The sequence below is a fragment of the Solenopsis invicta genome, chromosome 6, assembly GCF_016802725.1.
Source record: "Solenopsis invicta isolate M01_SB chromosome 6, UNIL_Sinv_3.0, whole genome shotgun sequence".
NCBI lineage: Eukaryota > Metazoa > Arthropoda > Insecta > Hymenoptera > Formicidae > Solenopsis > Solenopsis invicta.
Window position 1 is genome coordinate 4,226,613 of NC_052669.1, and position 26,849 is coordinate 4,253,461.

The 26,849-nt window shown below is 27.6% G+C and overlaps 2 protein-coding genes, 1 long non-coding RNA gene and 1 other non-coding gene across 5 annotated transcripts in view; 3 read left to right on the forward strand and 1 right to left on the reverse strand.

The window, feature by feature from the left end:
• The window catches only part of LOC120358003, an 84,437-nt gene that overhangs the window by 50,178 nt on the left and 7,410 nt on the right, over nucleotides 1-26,849 (reverse strand). The gene's annotated exons all lie outside the window — the stretch shown is intronic.
• Nucleotides 1,198-5,862, forward strand: LOC105193909. Of its 2 annotated transcripts, none has more exons than XM_011158597.3 (6): nucleotides 1,198-1,354; nucleotides 1,718-1,859; nucleotides 2,519-2,605; nucleotides 4,502-4,768; nucleotides 4,973-5,131; nucleotides 5,534-5,862. In XM_011158597.3, exons 2-6 carry the CDS (start codon nucleotides 1,784-1,786, stop codon nucleotides 5,680-5,682), a joined length of 738 nt encoding a protein of 245 aa, XP_011156899.2. In that variant the 5' UTR covers nucleotides 1,198-1,354; nucleotides 1,718-1,783; the 3' UTR covers nucleotides 5,683-5,862. The 2 variants fall into 2 exon arrangements, with proteins under 2 accessions (XP_011156899.2, XP_011156900.2); XM_011158598.3 differs by having other exon boundaries at nucleotides 4,532-4,768.
• On the forward strand, nucleotides 11,270-16,292 carry LOC105193910. The gene is made up of 6 exons (XM_011158600.3): nucleotides 11,270-11,357; nucleotides 11,995-12,087; nucleotides 12,677-12,763; nucleotides 13,007-13,273; nucleotides 14,798-14,956; nucleotides 15,930-16,292. Exons 2-6 carry the CDS (start codon nucleotides 12,015-12,017, stop codon nucleotides 16,079-16,081), a joined length of 738 nt encoding a protein of 245 aa, XP_011156902.1. The 5' UTR covers nucleotides 11,270-11,357; nucleotides 11,995-12,014; the 3' UTR covers nucleotides 16,082-16,292.
• Nucleotides 17,705-26,516, forward strand: LOC105193911. Its single transcript, XR_005574976.1, has 5 exons — nucleotides 17,705-17,817; nucleotides 18,619-18,705; nucleotides 19,029-19,295; nucleotides 20,734-20,889; nucleotides 26,262-26,516. It is a non-coding gene; the product is annotated as an uncharacterized LOC105193911 (transcript).

The window sequence follows — 26,849 nt, forward strand, 5'->3', positions numbered from 1 at the left end:
TAGAATAAAGAATTATAGTTTTTATTATTTAACAACAAGCACATAGAGAGTTAGATTTTTTAATGTATCTATTGTTTCTCTCACAAATTATTAATTTTTACTGGTTTCGCAATTTTTAACAGATATTTATAATTTGCAGCCACTAGAAAATTTCTGTTGTTAATATTTATTTTAACTTTTAAAGACAATAGTAAAAATATAAAAGAATAATGTCATGAACTACAAGAAGATTATTTTTAATTCACTAAAAATTTAAACTAAACTTAAACTAAAAAATTATATGTAAACTTGTGAACTGATTACATTTATTAGATGTATAAATTAATTCAATGCCTTTTTTCATAAAAATCAAAGTTTATTAAAAAAAAATCAAAACAAAGTTTAGTATTTAAAATAATTTCCATTATTTTCTATAACACTGTCCTATTTATAGAACAGCTAACAAATGCTCGTGTAAAAAACTTGACAATTGTGAATTGTTTTCAAGACTTTTTAGAACCTCTTCCACTATCTTAAAAAATATATCAGCTAGGTGATATTGAAACAACCAGAACAGGTGGAAATTCGATGGAGTTAAGTCTGGAAAAAATCCGTATAAATAAGATTTTTTCAAAATTTAACAACTTTCATCTTCTCCGCAGCATGTGGTCCAATGTTGTCGTGCTACTAAATAAAATCTCTACTTTTAGTACCACCGAAGCCGGTGATACCACTTTTTGCATGTTTTATGAGTCATCAGCATCTTTATTTAGAGTAAAACAAATCATTTCTGTGATTTCAACAGCATTACTTTTTCATGAAATGCGAGAAAAGTGCCTCAAATCCTTTTCGGACGATATCATGTTCGCTACATTTTTTTCTTTTTTGTAATGTCAGCAGAGCCGCTAACTATTACAGTGGTTTTTAAAGTTGGCACTTTCAAATCACAACAAAGCAGGAAATTATTTTAATTTGGATCAGAGTTACAAAATGTCAAAAGTAAAGCATTAATTTATACTCCTAATGTATGTTATGTTACTTCCTTCATAAAGATAATATTAATTTATAGATACGCAATTGCATAAAGAATTAATGGAAAATTTATTCTACCTGTTCCAATTAACGTTTTTGCAGTCTGTTACGCAAAAGCTTCGGCTAGACTACTTTAAAAAAAACTACTAGATGGCCTTACTATAGTAGTATTTGTTGAAGAATAGAAGAAACTATTATGCTCTGCGCTAGAGACGTCAGTATTACTTTCAAGTCAGACAAGAATACGTGACTTTATAACATCATTACCAATAATTTCTTTTTATTACACTTCGATAACACATCACTACTGACTCATTATTCAATTACATTGCATATCCGAGGTGTACGTACAATAACAACTGAGTGTGAACTACTTAAAGAATTAAGTAGTTTTTTATTTCTTACAAGTAAAGCTTTCCATTGGACATGGGAATAAATTTTTGAGATTTTTTGGTATGTAGACCTTATTTTCCCCATATTTTAGGTCGTAGCTCATGAATGGATCGATTTTCAATTGGAGATAAGCATTTGAAAGCTAAAAATTATACAAAAACCGTTTACTCTCAGGCAGAAATTTTTCTAGGTTGTTGGTTTCCTTCAAAATAAATTCGGAAAAACCGCGATTGAAATCTGAGGAGGTCCAATAGAAAGCTTTACTCGTTAGTATCTCCGCCTGTCAACACCATATGATTTAATAATATTGCAGAAGAAGCCTTGAGAATAAAAATAAAGATTCAGCTAACAAATCAAACTTTAAGCAGGAATACTAAATATGTTATTGTACGCACTTGTTAGTGCATTCAGTGTTGCAGCATTTGGATTATCCGTAACTGGAGAATCTATACTTCGTAAGGCTTTAAAGAAATGTTTATTGTAATATTTTCAAAGACTATTTTGCACATTTACGCTTTATCTCAATGTCGTTTTATTTGCATAAAAAATTAATATTACAAAATTAATACAGAATTAACAACGTGATTTAAAATTAATTTTAAGAGATACATGACGTATTTTCAAGATAACAAGTGCACAAATAAAGGGAGATTTTAATACAAAATCCTAAGATTATTATAATCACTTTCACTAAAATACTTGAATACTCCTAAAATATTTACTGTTCTGTATTCGTTAATTACTCCGTTATAAAAAAATTATTTCCTTTAATTAAACATTTATTTCACACTTTTCCTAAGCACTGTTTTGAATTATACTTGTGAGTAATAGTTTTTACGTGCACATAAATTAAAAGTGCATAAATATCGTACCAAATTATAGAAACAACATTATTTATTGTATTAAATATAACTATTTAATAAATTAGAAAAAAATAAAAAAACATTTTATATTTCAAATATGTGATATAGTAAGGTACACTCAATAAAAAAGTTATTATTTTCTAAACAATATCTTAAATCATATAGCACTGTTAAAACTAGTATTGTATTTTTACATTGTTCCCATATTGTGCAATATTATTCTAATTTATTTTATTTTTAATTCCATTTAGCTGTAACAACATGTAAACGTGATTCAGCCGATTATTCCGCCTGTTTAAAAAGTGCTATAGAAGAAGCATTACCACGATTTATTCCAGGTATTTCATGTTAACTTTTATAATTTATATATTTTATAAATTACATGTTAATTACAGTATTATAACGATATTACTGCTATATTATAAGGGTAAATAAAGGTCAGCGCGGTTATAACTCCGCAAATCCAAATTAACAAAAATATTCTTCTACTAGAAATTCATTCTTCAAGTATATACGAATGTTTCGACTCTTTTTGGAATCATCCTCAGAGTTACAGTCTTATTACATAGAGCATTCCTAGTCCAAGTAAGGCAAATCACTATTCAGTTGCCAGATCTGTAAAGCTTTCAACTGACAAGATCACGGATGCAACAAACATCAACAAAGAATATCGTTATTGACATTAAAATGTTTCAATAAATTCAATTATTTTAGAACGTAACATGCTTATTGTCTAAAGATTTTCGAGCGTATATTACTGTGTTGTTGAAAATGTGTCTAAAATTAATTGATATTAAGAATTCTTGTTTATTTTCAGTATTGAGAATAAAGCTTACATGAATTTATAAAATTTAAAGCTCAAATTTTACTTTATGCAAGTAGAAAGAATAAGAATTTCTTTAAAATATAAATATTAATATAATTCATATATCTGTATGAAAAAAAAAGATAACATATTTAAATCAAGAAATGCTTGTGACGGTCTAAGCAAATCTTAGTGCTCAAATAATAATTTCTTAGATAATTATATCCATACACAAATTCAAATCGTGGTGTGTGTGAAGCTGGCGTATCATTTCGTGGAAACTCACGAATTGTTGAGAGTTCTGGCTTTATTTACAATAGTTCTATAGTTCCTGATAGATAAAGCAAATAGTTCTGGCCTTTAAAGCGAAAAAAACGTATAGGACAAAGTGAGCGCCAGGTTCACGCAGCGTCTCAGTTTGTCCTGCGTCATTTTCCAGACCCAATTCTTGGATTTTAAAAGATCTATAGTCCTAGATGAGTTCTAGAAAGAGTTCTAGCGTTTCACACAGTTTATTTAATAAAAAAAAAAAATTATTTATTTTATAATATTACATAATAGAGTTGTGTACAAAAAAATATTTTTCCAATAGTTCTTAACGTAACAAAGCGCCTTCCAAAGAGTTTCGGTCGATTGCATAATTTATTAGTTAATAATAAATTGTTAACTCCCGCCAAACACGTATTTTGTCATATATGAGTGAGACGCTGGTCTTTATTCGAGAGTTCTGTGTATCAAAAAATATTTTTCTGTACACGGAACTCTCGAATAAAGACCAGCGTCTCACCCATATATGACAAAATACATGTTTGGCGGGAGTTAACAATTTATTATTAACTAATAAATTATGCAATCGACCGAAACTCTTTGGAAGGCGCTTTGTTACGTTAAGAACGATTGGAAAAATATTTTTTGGTACACAGAACTCTCGAATAAAGACCAGCGTCTCACCCATATATGACAAAATACGTGTTTCGCGGGAGTTAACAATTTATTATTAACTAATAAATTATGCAATCGACCAGAACTCTTCGGAAGGCGTTTATATACATTCAGAACTAGAGAAAAAATAGTTTTCTGTACACGGAACTCTGAATACTTTTGCAACAAATTTTTTATAGTTTTCGGGATAAGGGCATTGTATAGATGTTTGTTAACATCAAAATTATTAAATTGATTAACAATTTAATATCGTAATATTATTTTCATGATTCTACCTAAGAATTACGTTAGAAAATCGACAAATATGCGAGTCCGCATAATTCAAGGATTTAAAAAATGTATGTAAAATTATGTACATATTTCCATTAGAAAATTAAATAATAATTATTTGAGTACTTGAATCCGCTTTAACCAACATAAGCATTTTTTTGATTTACATAAATATCATCTAATTTAATTAATAATATTAGTTTATTTACTTTGATAGGACTTCCAGAATTTAACTTCCCTTCTTTAGATCCATTATTTTATGAATACGGTAAAGCTGTATTTAAGTCAGGCGATATACGTGGAGAAATAATTGTGTCAAATGTCACTACTATCGGTTTAGAAAACACTCAGATTCTTGATGTAAGAGCAAATCTTATCGATGACATTTTTCGTTTAGAAATCGACACACAAATACCAAGATTATTTTTGAAAGGTCATATAAGTCTTGATGGTAGTATAAGTGTATTCAGAGTTAATAGTAAAGGTAAGATCTCAACACACATTCATGCATATGTGTATACATATATGAGTACATATACTAAACACAAAGCTTAATCTAAAATATAAAATTGTTGTTTTATAATAAAGCCATTCTAATAAAATAATCAATTCATAAAAAAGTATCATTTTTTTTAGAAATTATCGAAAAATTCTTTATACTTTTACATTATAATAATTTATAAAATAGGTTATTTCAATATAACTGGAAATGATGTTAGGACAACGTGGGATATAACAGGACATGTGGTAAATGATACATGGATTATAAAACATTTTCGTGCCTTTCCATCATTTAGAACGTTTAAAGTACATAGTGATTTCTTAGCAGAACAAAGCAAAGAGATCAGTAAGTATCAAATTAATTAATTTATAACTCAATTTTTTTATTATTTTTTCAAACATGTATCAAATTATTTGAATAAAGATATGTCTCTCGAATTTACATCTTAAATATATCTAAATCTCAATATTTTAATAATAGTTTATGTAAAATTATTAATTAAAAACAAATTAAAATAACGATTTTTCCATAAGTTTTGGCTTTGCTCATAGAGTTAATAAACCTAACTGTTCCGTTTCATAAGTAAGAACTAATCGCTCGATGATTAGACTGCATTGCAAAACTCATCGAAAAAATGTGTTGCAACTTTTTTGCCCACTGTACTTATATAAATATTAGTACATTATATTTATATTATAATCTTGTTTTTTCAAGTGAATATTACTAAATATCGATTTTTATTTTCAGGTGACATTGTCGTGTCATTTGTAAACGAATTCTGGCCAGCGCTACAACGAGCAATGGTACCACTAGCGTCCAAGGAATGGGACTCATGGTTGACTAACTTAACCAATAAGTTATTCTCAAAAGTTTCTTTTTCAAAAATATTTCCATAAAACTAATATACTTGTTATATGTCAAAGAAGTGTAAATTTCTTATAAAATTAAAAACGTATTTGGCTTTGTAAACGCAAATGGTATGGGTAGATCTCTTCTGACATTCTATAACTTAATTTTTACTTCTTATTTACCGTTTGTAAGCAAAAGTAATAAATAATCTAAACTTTACTGCAAAATTATTTTTCTCTTATATTTTCTCCTATATTTTCTTCTATATTTTTTATATGCTTAGACAATATAAGTAACCTTAAAAATAGTTAATTGTATCTTCAAAATATACATTCTGAAAAAATTAGAAAAAAAACTAAAAAATTTTCACCGTCATTTATTATTACTTTTTATAAGCCAATCATTTGCGAAATCATTAATTAAGGCTTATTTCACGTATAGCAAAAATTGAATAAAGTCAAGTAAATTGTAACAGCAATGCTCATATTGTTCTCTCATTATGCAAAAGTTATACATGAATAAAATGAAAAATAAACTAATGAATAAGGAAAACTGAATCAAAAAATCCTGTATCATTTTGCAATTTTCGCAATGTGATAGTAATTGATAAAGCATGCATTCGTATACTTCGAATGAAGAGCTCAGCTGTGTACACGTTTACAGTTACTGTACAGAAAGTTGCGGCAAAATAATACAAAACTTCGATCTTTTCAATAGTATCATCTTTTCATACATATCTATTCACATCAATTTAATCATCTTATTCATATAAGGAATTTATTGTATTCAATTGATATGAAATTGACATATAAATGATTTTAAAAGACATAATAAACATATATACTGTTAAGATAACAAATACATAAATAAAGAGAAATATTTTAATATGTAATACTGACCGTCGCGGTTAGTTTTATTAAAATACCTGAAGACTCCAAAAATTTTTATTCTTCTGTAACCATTTAAACCGTTAAAGTTATTTCCTTTTATTAAAAATTTAGTTTTTTCTAACAAATATTGCAAGTACATTTCTCATTTATATTTGTAAACAACAAATTTGTGTGCAAATCGATTAAAAATATCGTGAATTACAAAAGAAAAAAAATTAAAGAAGAATTCGCTACTCGCAATATAAATATCTGATAACGTGTATGCGCACTTAATAAAAAAACAATTATGTTGTAAATTATATTTTAAATTATAATTTTAATGTTAAAACAATTGCTGTATTTTTATATTTTTAATTTTATTCCATTATTTTATTTTTAATTTTATTTTCAGCTGTAACTACATGCAATCGTAATTCAGTTGATTACTCAGCCTGCTTGAAGCATGCTATAGAGGAAGCATGGCTACGATTTGTTGCGGGTATGTACATTCTTATTAAGTTAGAAATCTTTATCTTTTCAATTTATATGATTTGTAAATAAAATATATGTGTTAAAACATACAATTACATTGCAATGTTAAAAAAATTTAACTAATGATCAATAACATTAAATTAATTTACATTAATTTATAAAATGTTTAAAGTTTTTTAAAGAAAATAAAGAGATTAAAAATTTGTCTAACCAAATTGTTTTAAAATATTAATATAAAGTTATTTCTTTTGACAAGCCTTCCAGAAATTAATTTTCCACCTTTGGATCCACTATCTTATAATTATGGTAAAACTGTATTTAATTCCGGCGAAATACGTGCAGTATTAATGCATCAAATGTCACTAATGTCGGGTTTTCAAAGTTTCATTTACTTGATATAAGAACATATTTTTATGATAAAGTTTTCCGTTTAGAAATTAATACACAAATATCAAAAATGTTTATACATGATAACGTGCAATTTAATGGCACTATAAATATATTCAAACTTCAGTCTAAAGGTACAATAACTTCTACATTTCTTTATGTCTTCTCTATTTCTTTGCATAAGCAAAATAACATTATTTGTTTTGTTAAGTGTATTTTTATTCATATAACAATCATCAAAGATTAATTATATAAAATTGTGTTTCTCTCCACAAAATCAACAAAGTTTTTCAATCTCATTACTACTCATCCTACTTATTATAATTTTGAAACGTTCATAGATTTAATAAAACACAAAGTAATCCAGATCACTTGTACATTACTTTATAGTGAAAAGGACAAGATAGTTTTTGTTACAGAGTCGGACCATACGTAGAAAAATAAAAAACTTTTATTTCAAACGTCTTTTGTAAAAATAATTCCCATTAATTTTTATTTAAGTTCATTTTTTCATCACATTTACTTTTAGGATTATTTTAAGATAAATTAATGTATTTTTACAAAAAATATACGCAACAAGAATTTTTTATTTTTTTGCGTGTAATTCAAATTTAGAAGAAAACACGTTATTATAATTCAATTTCGATAGTTTATTTCTGATTAAAACCAAAAATTGAAAACATCACTAATTCAATAGCTTGTACCCAATTTACATACCAAAATTTTGAGATTTTTTTATAAAAATCACTACTTTAAAATAAGTGTATAAGTGGTCTAGATCATCCTGTATACAAACGTGTATTTACTACACATTTTAATGTCTCTTTAATATAAAATTAAAAATTATTATTTTACATAATAATATACATATGTCGTTTTTTGAAGAAATAATCATAAATTTTTTAAAATTTTTGTTTTATTGAAAAGTACATTATAATATTTTTGTAACAGGTCACTTCAATTTAACTGTAGGTGACGTCAAAGGAATGTGGAATTTAACTGGACATGTAATAAACGATACATGGGTTGTAGAACATTTCTATTACTCTCCGTCGTTTGGATCGTTTTTAATGTCCTACGAGAGTGAGATAGGAGAAGATAAAGCATTACGTAAGTGTTAAATTAATTTATTTATCACTACTTTTTCCATATTCCATCGAATTATAATTCCTACACTTCAGTGATGACTTACAATTAATTTACCGTTTAAAAATTTAAATGTATGCAAATCACAACATTTTAATAAAAGTTTGTACAGAATGTAGAATTACAAACCATTTTACTTAATTTCCCCAGAACCTTTTTGTTGTAGTATTTTAATTCGCATTTCGAAACATTCTGTATCATTAAAAAGTATCATAAATTACTGTAATATCTCATAAATTAAAATATCTGTGTAATTTTAGAATGTTAATATCTTAACTCTTTTCAACAGAATTTCTTTATAAGTCTTTTAACACCAAAAATATATTTAAAAAATTTTTTACGTGCGTTTATATTATTTTATAAATCAAAATAATAGGACAACAACACAGATAAAAAGATTGGAAGTTTATTTTACAAAACTTACCTTACGACTACTTTGCATACTAAAGTAAAAACACATATTTTATTTTATCTTTTATTTCATTATTTTACTATTTATTGTGCTTATTTTTATAAATATAAGTCGCAAAACAAGAATAATTATTTTTGCAGCTATAATTACGCTTATAATCATTCATTGGTGTGTCTTTTACATATTGTATTAAATATGTAAAATTTTTATTTTTAGTTGATCTTGTCATGACTTTCCTAAATGAATTCTGGCCGTCAATATATCGAATAGCAGCACCATACATGATCAACACGTGGGATTCATGGTTGACTAATTTTGCCAATAAATTTTTCTCAAAATTTCTTTTCTCAACAATATTTCCATAAAATTTATACAAATAGTGTTAATAATTCTTGTAATAACATTCATGCGCAAATAAAATAATATAAACTGCATCGAAAAAAGTTCTCTAGGTTAAAGTTGCCTGTTAGGTTCCTAATATAAAGTAGCGACGTTTCTGTTACATTAAGAAGCACATGTATTGTAGTTGGTACCATCATAAACTTATTAGTCTTGGAATAAAATCGACTTATTATTAGTAGAAAATTTATTATTAGATGATGCGTGCAGTTGTTAAAAAAAAACATTTTTTTGCATGTTGTCAAGTTTTATTCAGGTGAAACTTTAAACCTTGTTTGTTATATAATAAACAAGTTAATAATAAATTCTTTATGTAATGATAGAGTAAACTTGTATTAACAGAAAAATACGGAATGTGATGATTTGTTTAATTATAAAGATTAGATTTGTTAATTGCAAAACCGCAAGACGTGAAGCTCATAATATAAGACACTCAAAAATCACCATTTGTTATATTTGTTATCTATTCTGACTGTGAGAACTTTTCAAAACTCTAGAATAAAATTTTTCATTGAGGACTTTTCGACTACAAGAATTAAAAATTACGACCTTCAGCATTAACAGACTTGAAACTTTAAAATAATCTCAAAGAAAATAGGTTTTTTGATAAAAATATTACGTACAAAAATTTTTGAGTATTGAAAGAGATATTTGATTGATCAACTAGATTTTGAGCCTAGAGCCTAATTTGAAACTAATAATATCCAAGTCGATATAAAACCCATCTCATAAAAAAACTGTTGTGTCTCATATTAGAAACTCTTTTTTTTTAAATTAGCTAAATCGACAATTTTGATAAAAAATTCATATACAATAAAGTTTAACTACTATCAATTACTAACTTTTGAAAATTCAAGCATGCGGCGTGATACAATTGTTAAGTGGAAAGTATTATATTTACAAATGTGTTGTATGTTAATAATTATAATTATGCAACACTCCTGCGTATCAAACTTAAACATTATACTGCGTATAAACCATTCCTCGTAAGAACTAAATTTTAAAAAATATATAAATATATATTTTTTTTTTAATTTTAGAGCTCAAACTATACTTTTTAACTTTTGTCTATGAACAAAATAAATAAATAAAGTTAAAGAATTAACACAATTAAATGTGATTAAAATTCTTAACAGTTATAGCTAGACCTTAATGCTGATATTCCTTATGTAATTTTATACATTTTTTAATTCACCAAACTGCGCACTAACAACTATTTTGGTCATTATATATAAGAATTACATGAAATTTTTTATTCTTTTATATAAAAAAAAACATTCACATTCTTCTCAACAATGGTTATCCTTTGGACATTATTTTTTCAATTTTCAAAAAAAGTATGTATTTTATGTTTGAACAATTGTTCAATAACACTTGTAGCAATAACACAAATGGAACGGAATAAGAGGCCTGGACTGAGAAAAAAGAAAACGATATTTTTTTGTACCATCCCTTATGTCTCGACATTATCAAATTTAAAAACCTTATTAAAATGAGTTCCACGTTATGTATGGCTTATACAGAATTTAACAAAATATGAAAATATATTTAAGTTAATAACACTTTTCCGTCTCTCCTTCATTCGAATGTAGTGTAAGTACAAGATTAATTCTAAAAATTGTGATGCACCTTGGGTTGACCAGACAAAAAAGATTATTAAAAACAAAAATTAATGAGCATAAAAATCACATAAAGTAGAGCACTGATCAACATTCAGTTATAACTGAACACTAAATTGAATTTGCATATAAATTTGTTTGGAGCAACATAAAAATTTCAAACAAAGAAAAATTATTAAGAAAAAGACTAATATCACAAATAATTTGTAAATAACAAGACATAAATCATAAATGACAATGAACTACTTGACCCGGTATACTTGGAATTGTTCAGAAAAACTTGATACTTCCCCCCTCCTTTTTAGAGTATGAACTGTTCAACATGTAATTACTTCTCGCGCATTCACAAGGCCGACACATTGCGTTAAGGATACATGACAATATTGACACATCTAACTGTAAGTTTTAAAACTTTCAATTTTATCTTTTTAGTCGCACTGTATTTCTTTTATTTGTTTTATTTAGTTATTTGATGCCCAATTTTACATAATGTTTTATCAATTAACAAAACAATTTTTATTTATCACAGTGTATTTTTTCAATCTTTGTAATACGTAGTTTAACTCTTCGACACTGAAGACAACTCAAAAACTAGAATTGAAACATTTGTCTTTCTAGATTTGTTAAATTTATATATACATCCGACCATTTTGTGTTGGCACTTATTAGCATTTTTTTACTTTGTATAAATATATTGTTTCAATATCCTAAATTATTTTTCTCAAACAGCGATATTATCTCGAAAACATCTACATAAAATAATATATAATTTTACTTTGTATCTAAATAAATAAAAAATTATTATAAATCATTTTTATCGTACTAAGATACAATTATATATAAATTATTTTTACTTACATAACTAATAAGTTATCTGAGCACAACACTGCCAATTTGTATAAAAAATGTGTAGTGTTATTTATTATAAGTCAACTATACAAAGTCAATTGTAAATTATTCTGTTATATCGTTCCAAAGTCTTTAAAAAACATTATATAAGACAAAGAGTATAATTCATTATTTGTAAAATTGCAGAATCATTAACCAAAGAGACCATGTTATTTTACGCACTTAGTGCATTTAGCGTTGCAGCATTTGGATTATTTGTAACTGGAGAATACATACTTCGTAAGATTTTTTAAATTCTTTATTTTTTCATTCTTTATTTAATCATTTTATTCACATAAAAAAATCGTTGTATTAAATTGATTTAGAGTTGACATAAAATTGACTTTAAAAAATATATGATACATTGTCAAAATAACAAGAGATATATAAAAATAAAAACAAATTTCTAATATAAAATACTGACTGTCGCAATTCACTAAAATATCTAAAGATTCCTAAAATTCTTATCCTTTGTTTAAACATTTTGTTAAATAAATAGTTACTTTCTTTTATTAGACGTTTAATTTGAGCTTTTCCTAAATAAATACTCTTCTCAATAATATTTCTGAATAATAGATATTTTTATGCAAAGATTAAGAATATCGTGAATTACACAAATAACATTATTAATTAAGTTAAAAAAAAATGATTAAAGAAGTATTTTCGGCTCACAATATAAATATCTAATAATATGCGTACATGCACTTAACATAAAAATATTTATGATCTAAATTGTATTTTAAGTTATAATTTTAATGTTAAAATAATTGCTGCATTTTTATATTTTTAATATTATTCCATTTTATTTCGTTTTTAATTATATTCTCAGCTGTAACTACATGCAATCATGATTCAGTTGATTATTCCGCCTGTTTAAAACATGCTATGGAAGAAGCATGGCCGCGTTTTACTGCAGGTACAATATTTTTAAGTTATAAATCTTTACCTTTTTAATTTATATATTTTGTAAATAAAATACGTGTTAAAACATACAATTATATTGCTGCAATGTTAAAAAAGTTTGGCAATAACACTTAAATTAATTTACATTAATTTATAAAATGTTTAAAATTTTTTAAAGCAGGTTTTTTAAAGAGATTAAAAATTTATCTAATCAAATTGCTTTAAAATATTAATATTAACTTATTTCTCTTGACAGGCCTTCCAGAAATTGGATTTCCACCTATGGATCCAATGACTTATAAATATGGTGAAACTACATTTACTACCGGTGAATTACATGGAGTATTAATTGTATCAAATGTCACTGTTATCGGAATGTCACAATTACATGTATCTGATGTAAGAACGTATTTTCATGATGAAGTTTTTCATTTAGAAATTGATACATTAATACCACATATCTTTCTACATGGTGACGTGATGTTTAATGGTTTGCTAAATGTATTCAAACTTTATTCTAAAGGTATATAATAAAAGTATGATAATAAATTCTATAAATTTTATAAATTTTATCTTTTTTCTAAATTTCTTTACATAAACAAAAAAAGTTATTTGTTTTATTGGGTGGATTTCCATTCATGACGATCCAAGATGAATCATATGTATACAAAATATGTTTTTTCTCATATGAAATCAACAAGTTTTGTTACAATCTTATTATATCAGTTACTTGGTATAATTTGAAATATGTTGGTAGATTTAACGGTACACAGAGTCATTCAGATCACTTGTGTATTCCTTTATAATAGAAGAAAACAAAATACTTTTTATTATAGAGTTGAATCACACGTAAAAAAATCAGAAATTTTTGTTTCAAAGATTTTTTGTAAAAATAATTTTCGTTAAGTTTTATTTAAGTTAATTTTTTTATCACATTTATTTTTAAAATTATTTTATAGTTAATAAAGGCATTTCTAGAAAAAAAATATTTCAAACAAGACTTTTTTACTTTTTTGCATGTAATTCGAATCTGCTATAAATATTATATGTCATATTAAAAAAATTTAACATTCAATCTGAATAGATCATTTTTTATCAGAATCACAAGGTAAAAATATCACCATTCAATAAACGTACTTGATTTAATTATCAAAATTTTTAAGATTTTCAATAAAAATCACTTCTCTGCACTTTAAAAAAAGTGTACAAGTAGTCTGGGACCCCTGTATATAAATGTATCAAGTGTATAATTATATTCTTACTGCTGACTTATGATGATAGTGACTGTAGTGTATAGAAACTTTTAAGGATACTTATTGTTTTGTTAGTAAAGTGTGCTAACATATATATCAACAACAATGTGACAATTAACTATAATTTCAGTTAATGAACGTCGAAAAGATGCATATTTGTCATTATATGCTTCACTGTTTTCATCGCGGCAAAATTTTTGCTGAAGCAACTATAATTATTTGTAAAACGTATGACGACAATATTGTGGTAGAAAAATCGTGCAGATATTAGTTTGCAAAATTTAAAAGTGACTTCGACGTGAACGATCGACTGCGCTTTAGACGTATTGTCAAATAAACGCTATGGTCTCAACTGGGAAATCCTCCCTCACCACCTAGCATATTCTCTAGACATTGCACCATCCAATTATCACTTTTCCGGTCAATGCAGCACAGCATCTGTAATTTACAATTTCAAAATAAAGCATATGCTAGAAAATAAACTAATGATTTTATCATATCAAAAGACGAGACATTCTTTCGCCGCGGCATTAAAATGTCTGAAAGATGGCAAAAAGTGGAAGACGCAAACGACAAATATTTTGATTAAAACGGTTATATCAAGATTGTAGCAAGAACTTAGTTATACATCTAATATAGTTACTGAACATTTTAATGTCTCTTTAATATAAAATTTAGAATTATTATTTTATATCTATAAGTGGTCGTCCTCTAAAGAAATAATCATGAATTTTTAAACATAATGGTAATTTTATAAAAAAATACATTATAATATTTTATAATATTTATGTTAGGTCACTTCAATCTAACTATAGGTAATATCAAAGGAGTGTGGAATTTAACAGGACATGTAATTAACGATACATGGACTGCAGAACATTTCCTTTTTACGCCATCGTTTGCACAATTTAAAGCGGGTTACAAGAGTGTAATAGGAGAAAACCAAGAATTAAGTAAGTATTAAATTATTTCATTTATAATTATTTTTTCAATCTGCATCAAATTATATATCTATCTGAACTTCATGGATGACTTACAATTATTTTACTGTTTAAACGTACGTAAATCACAAAATTTTGATAAAAGTTTATACTATAAAAGAATAGTAATTATATATAGTAAATATTAATAATCTACAATTTATATATGCATATAGCGTGTCTCGAAATTTGCGAATCAAAAATATAGCAAAAAATTCTGTAAAAGTTAAGTTATACATAAATTTTTATTTCGAGTAAAATGTTTTTTTTATAAGAACTTAAGGTTAAAGCTGTTTAATCAAAGATTACGTTTACACAATCACCTGTCATACAACCACCAAAATTATATGCGTAACTCATGGACTGTCTAAACATAGTTTAAAATAGGCCAGATTTAAATAAATCCTAAAAATTACTCTTTGAAAGAAAAATTCACAAAAGTTACAAAACTTATTTAACTTATTTAATAAATTATTTCTTAAGAATTTCTTTACTATAACATTTTGATTCGCGAATTTCAGGACTCTGTACAACTAAAAATAATATTATAAATTATTGTACAATAGTATCTCGTGAAATATCTATGTAATTTTCGAATGTTAAAATCTTAATTCTTTTCAAGAAAAAGAATTCTTTATAAATTTTCTAATACCAAAAATGTATTTTAAAAAATTTTTTGCGTGCATTTATATTATGTTACAATGCAATAAAAAGACAAGAACAATCACTGATTTAAAAAAAAGAAGAAAAAAATGGAAACTTACTTTCATACAAAAATTATATTTTATTAACTTTTATCTCATTATTTTACTATTCATAGTGCTTATTTTTATAACTATAAGTCACAAAACAAGAATAATTATTTTTGTAGCTGTAATTATGCTTATAATCATTCATTGATGCGTTTTTTACACATTGTATTATATATGTAAATTTTTACTTTTAGTGAATCTTGTCATAACTTTCCTAAATGAATTCTGGCCGTCAATATATCGACTAGCAGCACCATACCTGATCAACACGTGGGATTCATGGTTGGCTAATAATTTTGCCAATAAATTTTTCTCAAAATTTCCCTTCTCAGAAATATTTCCATAAAATTCAAATATAGTGTTAATAACTGTCGTAATAGCATTCATGTGCAGAAAAACGAACTAAACTAAATCGAAATGTGCTGTATGTTAATGACACAATTATAGTTACGCCCTACTCCTATGTATCCAATACCCTTGTAAACAACTCGTGAAAACTGTAATACTTTTTAACTTTTGTTTATGAGCAAAATAAATAAATAAACTTAAAGAATTAACACAAATTAAAAATTCTTAATAATCATATCTAGATCTTAGTACTTATATTGTATAATTTTATATACATTTTTAAGTTTACCAAACTGCACACCAATAATTTTTTTTGGGTCGTTATATATGTAAACGTATAATATTTAAATAAAGACTTTTTGTTCATTTGTGTAAATACAATGGATCATAATAGACATAAATTTAGTAATAAAGTTACGTTATACAATACTTATCATACAACGTAGACATAAGCAAATTAATCGTTAACAAATTCAGTTAATATTATTTATACAAATAATATATAAATTGCGTAAATAGTATAGAAATATATGTAACATTCTTATGAGAAACATAAGATTAGCTAGCTTATGTCAGTCACAGCGGTTCGTAGTGATGAATAATAATTTTTCATTTTTTTACAACCTCTAGCCTATTTGCACTGTGTTATTCGTTGTACTTTAAACACAGTCATAAAGTTGGAATACATAATATTAATGCTTCAGAAGCATTTATAAGATCAAAACAACAAGCAATTGAGAATAAGGCTACTGAGAGTCAGCGCGGATATAGACGCGCAAATAAAATTAATAATGTTCTTATAATGATTTATTCATCTTAAGAAGTAACAAAATCAAACAAACGTTTTGAGTCATTCGCTTTGGAGTCATCTTCAGCGTATCAATATAAAGAATCAAAAATTCTAGCCGTCATCAGTCAGCAAAAACGGGAAGCAGTCGAGTCACCAACGGTTTGCCAAATCCGTAATGACATCTTTACCCGTGGCAATGTCGCAGAAAATGATATTTCTCCATTTGAACTGATGAAGACTAATAAAACCTTGGATAAATTTTTTGTCCATAGGAAATGAATTTCTCTTGTCAAAACTGAAACGTTTATCGTTCCGCAACAACGCGTGTTCACTGTCTCAAGTAAGAATGTATACTATGATTTATAAAATCCTCCCCCTCCCCCCGGAAAAATCTATAAATAATTTTATTGCAAAAAAATAACATCTCAATCAGAATTCTTAAACCTGAGTATTATAAGAATTCTTATAAGACTCTCCATAATAACACCATTTCCATAATAACAAATTTGACTTTTGATGTCTCTTCAGTTAATGATACGTTTATTTGAATTTATTTTCTTTCGCCCCTTTCTCTCCACCTTTTCCCCCTCACTCTCTAAAAAGATACTTGTACACATAAATACATGTATTGTATATAGAAATAATATACTCTCTTTAAAAGATAAAATGTTTAATCATTCTTTCTTCATAAAAACATCAATCAGAAACATAACAATTATAATTTTAAATGTGACGTTAACTATTTTACATCTACGCAATCTAATTATCATTCAATTGCAATCACTTGAAAAACTCCTTGAAATCTAGTTATATAAGGCTTACGCTTATAATTCCGTTAAAGTATTTGTGAAAATACTAAACGATCAACATGTTATTCTACTTCGTTTCACTTAATGTACTGAGTGTCGCAATACTTGGATCCTTAGCCAGTGAACTTAAACTCCGTAAGACTTCTTTAATAGTTATTTATTTTCCTTTTAATAACATTATCGCATATTTGCATTTAATCACGATATATCGATCGTTTTATACGCAGAAACAGTTATAAAATTGATGTGAAGTTAAAGATGTTATCATATAAGACACATAGAAGAGAGTTAATAAATGCGTAATCATATCTCCACCAGTTGTTTAAATCATATCTCATCAATATTTTATATTTTTACTTAATACAGCAACATTTAGTGCCAAAAAAATAAAATATAAGAAATAATAATATACACAAAAAATTAACAGGTTACTTATTATTTTGTGCTAACAAAGCTAAAAAAATCAGATACAACTAATGTTAATTTTTTATCAATTTATATAGCTGTTAATAATGTAATTATAATTAAATAAATAAACATGTTAAATTGCAAACTAAATTTAAGCCAGTTTTAAACTAAAATATCAAAAAGCAAATATGCAAAATAAGATTGTTGCATCAATTTATTCTGATTATTTTTCTCGATAAACATTGCAGATACATATTATTTTTTAGTCAGTTATAACGTAATTTAAATTTTAAGTAGTAAGAAATTTAGCCATTTCCACGTAGTCACTGTCACTTATTATTGTCAACAAAAAATGTGAAAAAGACTTTTTTTCCTGTTCACAAAATAAACAATTTATATAAATTTATATTTGTAATAAAAAAATTATTGTTTCTTAATTATACTTTGAATTATATTTTTTTATCAAAATTATTTATTTTTTTTATTTTTAGCACTAATTCAGTTTATTTTATTTTTACTTATACTCAGCTATAACCACCTGCAAACAAGATTCAACAAATTATTCCGCTTGTTTAAAATATTCTTTGGAAGAAGCATGGCCACAATTTGTTGCAGGTATCCTTAGTTTACAAACACACACACACACACACACACACATAAACTTATAATTTTTTATTATTTATACTGGGTATCTGACAATTGTTGATCTAACCGTTGTGGATCTAAGCAAGGATGAGAAGTTACAAGTTACAATAAGTAATACATTACAATTACATTATTACATGATCAGAAATATTAATCAACGTTAATAGTAAATTAATTTGCATAAATGTATAAATTATTTGAATTTGATTTAATGCACAAGAAAAGATTAAAGTTTCTTTAACCAAAACCGCTTAAAAATGTCAATATTAATATTGTCTTATCTATCTTCGTAGGGATCCCAGAATTTGACTTTCCATCTTTGGAGCCATTATTTTACAAATATGGTAAAACTGTATTTAATGCAGGCGAGATACATGCACAAGTTATTTTTTCAAATATCAGCGTTTTCGGTATGTCGATGGCTCGTTTCTTTGATATCAAAACACATTTTCTTGATGACGTTTTCCGTTTGGAAATTGAAGTATTATTACCGAAAGTGTTGGTAGAAGGTGTCATAAAAATGAATGGTACTCTAAATGTATTTAGAATTGCTGGTGAAGGTATGACAATATATTTTACATAGATTATGCATGAACAAAAGTACTATTTATTTTGTTAAATATATCCTGTATATTAAAAAATTAATCATATATGTATTTCAAGCTATAAGTTCGTCCTACAAAGAATTATTCGGTTCTAATTTCATAAATTGAATGATATACATATGCATACAAAATAAGTAAAAAGTATTGGACTGATAAACTATCTCAATAACGAAACATATGCGAAAAAGATGTTTCATACAAAAGTTGTAGGGTTTGGATGGAGACAAATAGTAGTAAAATTAATTTTCAAAAAAACTCAATTTTTTAAGATTATAAGTTTATGAAGTTTATTACTATTTTTCTTTAATAGATAATCTTTTTACATAATATGTTTTCTCTAATTATTCTGCATATAAAAAGATTAAAGTTGTGCTCCGATCAAAAAATTATTCATCAAAAAATCAATAATTTAAAAAATATTTTATTCTAATATATTTGATATAAAGTATAAAATATTTCGTAAACGTTATTTATTTTTTGATAACTCTGCTTTAAGCCTTATCTACAATGTGCTCTTTGCGTTTTGTCTTATCCTTTTTGCTTTTTGTTTTGTGCTTTCTGCATTTTGTTTCCTTGCTTTGTGTATTTTTGTCACACGAAGCCGAGAGACATCGTCATGCACAAAAGGCAAGGATCTTTCTGCACAAAATTGGCAAACAATTCGCCAAAAGCTTCGTTTACTTGTATCTCAGCTTTATTTTCTTTATCAGACATATTTTTTATCAGACTATGTTCGATTCACCACGATACCGTGGTCGTATTTAACCTAACCAACATGTTTCTTTGTCTTTGTTGTCCGAGATAAAATTTGACGAACTTCAGAAAAGACAAGAAACACGTGACAAAAAACACGATTGTCGGTAAAACAGTGCGCGAAGAGACAAGAAAGCAAGAGGCAAAAAGCAAGAAATAGGAAGCAAAAAGCATATTGTAGATCAGGCTTTAATGTGAGAAGAGTAAAACAAAACATTCTAATTAAGCTTTTGTATATATTGTTTTTTGAACTCGAAACAATTTTGCTGAAGATGGCTCAAAATTGAACCAATATTCTTATAACCGATATTTTTATAAATTCATAAAATATAATTGCACACCGTCGCAGCATCGTTCACGCTAGAGTCTTATTTGTGGTGTTTTATTTCTTTTACATATCTTTTCTTTTTCATTCCAATTTTTTTGTTTTTAAGATATTTTATCAATCCAATACTTTTCGTTTACTTTATATGAAAATGTTTGTATATTACATATATAAACTCTCTCCGCATAATCAAAAATTTATATCTATAAATTTAGTAGTTATTGTTCTATAATTTGGTCGTAAAAAAAATAAATTATTAAAACTATCATTATTTTATTGAGAAAAATATTTTATATTTATGTCATTATATAACAGGTCCTTTTAATATAACTAGTGATGATGTCAGATCAACGTGGAATGCAACAGGACACGTAGTAAATGATACATGGATTGTAGAAAATTTCCGTTTATATCCATCAGTTAAAAAACTTGAAGTGTATTTTGATCTTCTTCATGACAATAAACAACTTAGTAAGTATTAAAGTAATTTATATATAAATTCATTCTTTTACTGTTTTACCTAACAAATGTCAAATTATTAAAAAAAATTCGCATAATTAATCATATAAATGTATGTTTATCCATAAATGTCTGGTATTTTGAAAAAACTTAAACTTTTTTTTTATTTATTTTTTTTCTTACTTAATTATTTTAATTCAACTTTTTTTAAAATGCCAGACATTTATAAACATTTTGATATTCTGTCAAAAGATAGTAAAATATATAATTTTAATTTATAAAATAATATACTTTTACTTCACTTACAGAAGTAAGTAAAATTATATATTTTATTATCCTTTGACAGAATATCACAAAACAAAAATACTTATTTATACATATAAATATAATTAAATTTATACTGTAATTTTATATTAATTTATTTTTTTAAATCACATTATATGCTATTTTCAGATGATCTTGCAATATTGTTTACAAACGAATTCTGGCCATCGTTATATCGAGTAATGTTGCCAGTAGCAGCCGATTTATGGGATCCATGGATGACTAATTATAGTAATATTTTTTTTTCAAAAGTTTCTTTCTCAAAAGTATTTCCATAAAATTAATACATTGATTATTTAAAATAATCAATTTAAAAAAATATCAACCAACATAGTTAACAAATCTTTTTTTAAATCTTTATGTCCCAAATTTTATGAAGGTAGAGGAAAAAGTGAAATAAAAATAGAAAAATATTCCAATAATTAACATTATTGCCTAGTTAATCTTTCGGTTTTTTTTTATTTTAATTACATAAATTTCTTTCACTGGTAATAAGTCCTTTTTTTAATTTCGCAAAATACTTCTTAAAAATAATTTTTCCGGAAAATAAAAATTAAAAATATTAAATTTAACAGTTTAGAATATTGAATTTCATTTTTTACAAAGAGTTTCTACAAAGAATGCTGCATTTAATGTCGTGATAATTACATCTATAGTCGCGTTATTTCTTTCTTTTAGATTAATCGATTATATATAGAAATCGCACAAAAACTTGATCGTTTAATTTACGTTCAGACTCAAACATAAATAAGGACACAAAGAATCGTACAATTTTCAACTATGTCAGAGAATCAAGATCTTTGTTGGATATAGATCTTCATTTCATATATGTTAGTATTTATGTCACTGTATCTCCAGAGAAAATTCACAATACTAAAACATATATATGTATGTGAGAATAGTACAATACGACAAATCTCAAGGAAAGATAGAGAGGCACGAAATTTGTTGCGAACGAAAGTCAGGAAGAGAAAGTTAAAACACGCGCGAGAAGTTGTCAAACTTTCGCCTCAGAAAATTCTTTCGTGGCCTCCCGGAATAACTGTAATAAAGTTATAAACTTTTAGGAAGGGTCCATGCCACACCTTCGTTGTATAACTGCTTACTCTGAGTTTCTCGTAGTGCACAACGATCGAACTAAATTTCGCTTTTCTCGAGCATCAATAACTAAATCCATAATCCAATGAAAAAGTTTCGGTAATTCTTTTCACGAGTTAGACTAGTCAATTTAATCATGTAATGAATTTATCAATACTATGAAAAATAATCAATTTGCGAAATATTTTATGCATGCGAGATTGGAAAGAAATGATTTAACATCACCATTTAATAAAAACAATAATTTTAAACTATTATTAACCTGATTTCAATAATACTCATCAATAATATTCATTAATTCAATATAAAGTAATTGAATTCTATCTATTAGACTGAACTAACTGCACTGGTTACAAACGATATTCGTAATTTTGTAATGTTTTCTAAAATTTTATTATAAATTTTCTCAACAGTTTTTATTTAATTTTATATTTTATTTAAAATTATTTCACATCAAATTATTAAAATCTTGATTTTTATTTATTTAACATTTATAATAGATAAATGTTAAAAGAAGATACTATAAGATATTTTATACTGTGTAGATGCAAAGCAGTTATGTGATACAAACGTATTTAGTGTAAAAGAATTCTAATAATATATGTACGAACACACACGCGCATAATATTACATTACGTACAATTTCCCATTTGTAAAAAATGATTGCCGTATTAAAGCGCTGATCGATTCTGTCATAAATACTGAGATTTTTCATTTAATGAAGACATTTAGTGGATAGTTAAAATAAACGTCCGATTGCGTGCGGATAGCAATCTTCTTTTTGAGCGCGATTTAAGCGTATGATAATTATTCAATTTTACAGTACTTGTACTCAAAATGACTTCATTACGCTCTCGAAAATGTACTTTGCGATTTTATCCTTCGTATTTTATGAAATTGTTACATCAATATGATTGTGTGTATGTGATGTTTATATATTTATACTTGATATTATGTTATAACTTGGAACTTTAATTTAAATGTTAAAATTATACAGCAACTTTTAGAAACATTTAAAACGATAATAACTAAATTAAATTTGCTTATTATAAAATTCTTATATTAACAATTAGTATGACATGGATGTAAAGATAGAAATGCTAATTGTATGTAGCAGTCTTTTCACGTCTGATATAATAACATAATATTATAATGTACTCAATACTCATTTTCGTAATATTTAAATCACATTCAAGATAATTATAATGATCAGATAAAAGAATTTGTTCAATAATGAATCGATTATTACTACAGTATTCAAAACAATTTACAATTAACGCATGTTGCAAATTAAAACTTACATTAATTAAGACTTTAATTTCTACATGGAATAATAATATTATAAAATCTAATATGTGTGTGAGTAACATATAAAAATAAATATTTGTAAAGAAACTTAACGTAGATAAATGTACAGATATAAAACTAAAAGTTATCAAGTTTTTTTAGAACCTTACGCATGCACACACGCATGTTCGTCAAACGTTATAAATTTTTGGTTGAAAGTTTGCGCGTTACCATAAATTTTTACATGCAATCTCGCGACTTCGAACTTTATAGATTTGAAATGCTTGAAGAAACCGCCGGCTTTAGTAGAAATCATATAACGTTCTCCGGTTCGAGTACAGAAACCGGTATATACACGCACAAAGTTACAAATTTCTGTGTGAATGGCAACTCGCGGCCATCAATCTTCTCGAGCAACGTCTGAGCAACTTCAAATTTTAAGGTTCTCAAAGCGACTTACCGTCAACAAAAACTCGTGCAATTCGATTCGTCGGCCCGGAAGCATAGCTCTGCGAAATTACGAATCCCGCGCTACAGATGCTACCGCAGTGCTACTAACAAATTATCGTCATACATCGCGACATTTTTAAGCTTTTCTCGTTTAAAACTAATTTAATAAAACTACAGATCTAGCCTATAAATTCATCTAATTCCTATTAAAAGAAGTATATAAATGAAGCGCATTTGTATCAAAATAGTCATATTATTTATTTTTAAGAAGATAGAATAAAAATTAAAAAAAATCAAGTACTTGTATAAATGTTGTGCAAACATCATTATGCACATTCGACGGCACGACAACTTTGGCTCGTATTACATCACTTTCGACAAGCGGAGCTCAGATTGACAAAACCGATATTCCGCCGTGATGGAAACCGTCAAGTTCCGCCACGCAACTGAATAAATCACAAATACACAGCTACCTGTGGAGACCCACGTTAATGCTCGCTACGCGTGACGAGGTGCAATTAATCCGCAATAAGTGCAATTAATTTAGAGTGATTTTCTCCGCACGGTAACCGTACCGAATTAAATCTGGCGTGATTCATCACGCTGACAGGAGAAAAATAAGAAAGATAAAAATATGAAGAGGTCGAGCGAAAGACGGGAGAGGAGACCGTACTTCCCTTCATCAGGCTAGGTAAACCAGAATGCAGAGGTGCGCACGTGGACGGAAACATCGATCGTGTGTCGGCCGGCGAAGTCGGTAGACGCGTGAATCTCAATTTGCCGGCTGGTCCCCGTGGACACGTGCCTCCACGTGTATTCGCCGAACATTTACATAAGGTAGGCGGTAACACGCCAATACGCTCCCCCCCCCCCCTTGTAAAGAGAGAAACGCAGTATCCTATCCACTTTTCGAGAGATTACCTCTATAGTTCGAAACGAGAAGTGATTTATGCCTAGATTTATGCTTAACGCCCGATCTTCACTAGCGGTAGAATTTTAACAATAATAAATTCTAATTAAACACATTTGAGACAAAAAATATCTATTACTATTATTTTATAAAATGTGAGAAGAAAATATATAATTTATATAAATACATTACATGTCTCTTTCTTTCTCAATTCACTAAATAAATTGATGCATATCCTTCTAGGATATGCAACTCAACTGAGCACATTCTTTCGACGGAGTGTCGTCTTTAATAACCCAGGCTCTTTTTTTCCTTCGTTTTTGTTTACGCAAAATAGTAGTTAAAGAATTATGGGAAGAGATGCCGACAGTGCAGCAACATTCGATTGGGCGGGGTAACGTCACGAAAGCTTCGTCGGCACGGCATGGCTAATTAATCAAGCTTTTATGGTCGTCGTTCAGTCGAGCCTTCGACTGCCGTCCAGTTTACAGGTAATCTCTCATCTCCCCCTCTCTCTCTTTCTCTCTTTCTCTTTTCCTTCATCTCTCTCTGGTTTTTTTGTTCATTTTGCTCCCGGATTCATGCTTGACCTTTCACGGACCATCGACGAAACAGAGAGAGCAAGAGAGAGAGAAAGAGAGAACACGCAATTTGCCTTTGTACCATTTGCCGAGTTGCTCGTGCGATCTTGCAACCGCATAAATTATTCATGTCGCGATTAATGCGGTTAAATATTTAGGTAGTCCGTTATTCTTTCACTTTAGCACGTCGCGCCTTCGTGGGTGCGAAGCACTGGGATTACCACGGACTGCCGCGCCTCGCGCAAACAAATTTGCGCGAGAAGTCGTCCCGACTCGCAGCCGGCGACGTCCTTAATTGGTGCTAATTAGACGGTTATACGTTAAATGCACGGGCATCGCGAGCGTGCTTTCTCCCGCGCAGAGTACGCCGATGGCATTGCTACATTTTCAATGAATACTGTATAAAAATTTCTTTTAATTCTTCAAACGCATTATTTATTCCTTCAAATAATTACTTTCTTCACAAAAAACAACAAATGGCATTTTTCCTTCGCGCGTAATTTTAATTGCGACATAAATTCTTTCGATAACCGGATACGTACGTAACTTTAAATATAATATGCAACATTGTTATATGACTTACGTTCTATTACAGTTGCTCGTTTCCTGAAATTGAGTACCATCTATCTGAGCACGTTCCTGTTAGTTAATAAAGAATGGCCTGTTTCACATCGCGCGTACACATATCAATCCTTCGCTATTACAAATCATCGTATAGCCTCGATGTTTCGCAGGTATCTTGGAAGACGTGGATGATATACATAAGCGCAAACAGCTACGTGAACACGGGATAGATGGGCTGCACGTTGTGGCAGGGATATTCTCAGGAAATTCACCATTTTTAAGCTTATCCATGGTACTTATTTCTCGGGAGATACGGGAGGCCCAGAGCTTCACTCTGGCAGCGGGCGGAAGGATACAAAACGAGCGCAAGCTCGCCGGGCGTAAAGGATGAACGTGTTTTCCAGCCGTAGGAACGAGATACGTTCTCGGAAAATCGGTGATCACTCTAGTACGGGGCAAACACGATTATCGACATTATCCTTTCGCTTTGCTGTAATAGCTTTATGTAACTTGGTAATTAGATGCCACTATTTAATGTCTTTTATACATATATTTGCCTTATATGTGTCATTGATTAAAAGATATCACTTATAGTAGTCTTTTTCATTCGTAGCTCAAACAACGTCCCAGATATTTACATAGAAGATATGCAAAATTAAAAAAATGCATGTGATAAACGCAAACTTTCATCTTTAGATTCTTTCTGATATAAGAATTTATGAAAATGATTATCGTATCGAATAGATAATATGCATATA

Bases quoted from the DNA above. Each gene is read 5' to 3' on its own strand.
- LOC105193909 (XM_011158597.3), top strand. From the start codon at position 1,784: ATGTTATTGTACGCACTTGTTAGTGCATTCAGTGTTGCAGCATTTGGA. The intron at 1,860-2,518 runs GTAAGGCTTTAA...AATTCCATTTAG, and splicing joins AACTGGAGAATCTATACTTC to CTGTAACAACATGTAAACGT. The intron at 2,606-4,501 runs GTATTTCATGTT...TTACTTTGATAG, and splicing joins ATTACCACGATTTATTCCAG to GACTTCCAGAATTTAACTTC.
- LOC105193910 (XM_011158600.3), top strand. From the start codon at position 12,015: ATGTTATTTTACGCACTTAGTGCATTTAGCGTTGCAGCATTTGGATTA. The intron at 12,764-13,006 runs GTACAATATTTT...TTCTCTTGACAG, and splicing joins ATGGCCGCGTTTTACTGCAG to GCCTTCCAGAAATTGGATTT. The intron at 14,957-15,929 runs GTAAGTATTAAA...TTTTACTTTTAG, and splicing joins AGGAGAAAACCAAGAATTAA to TGAATCTTGTCATAACTTTC.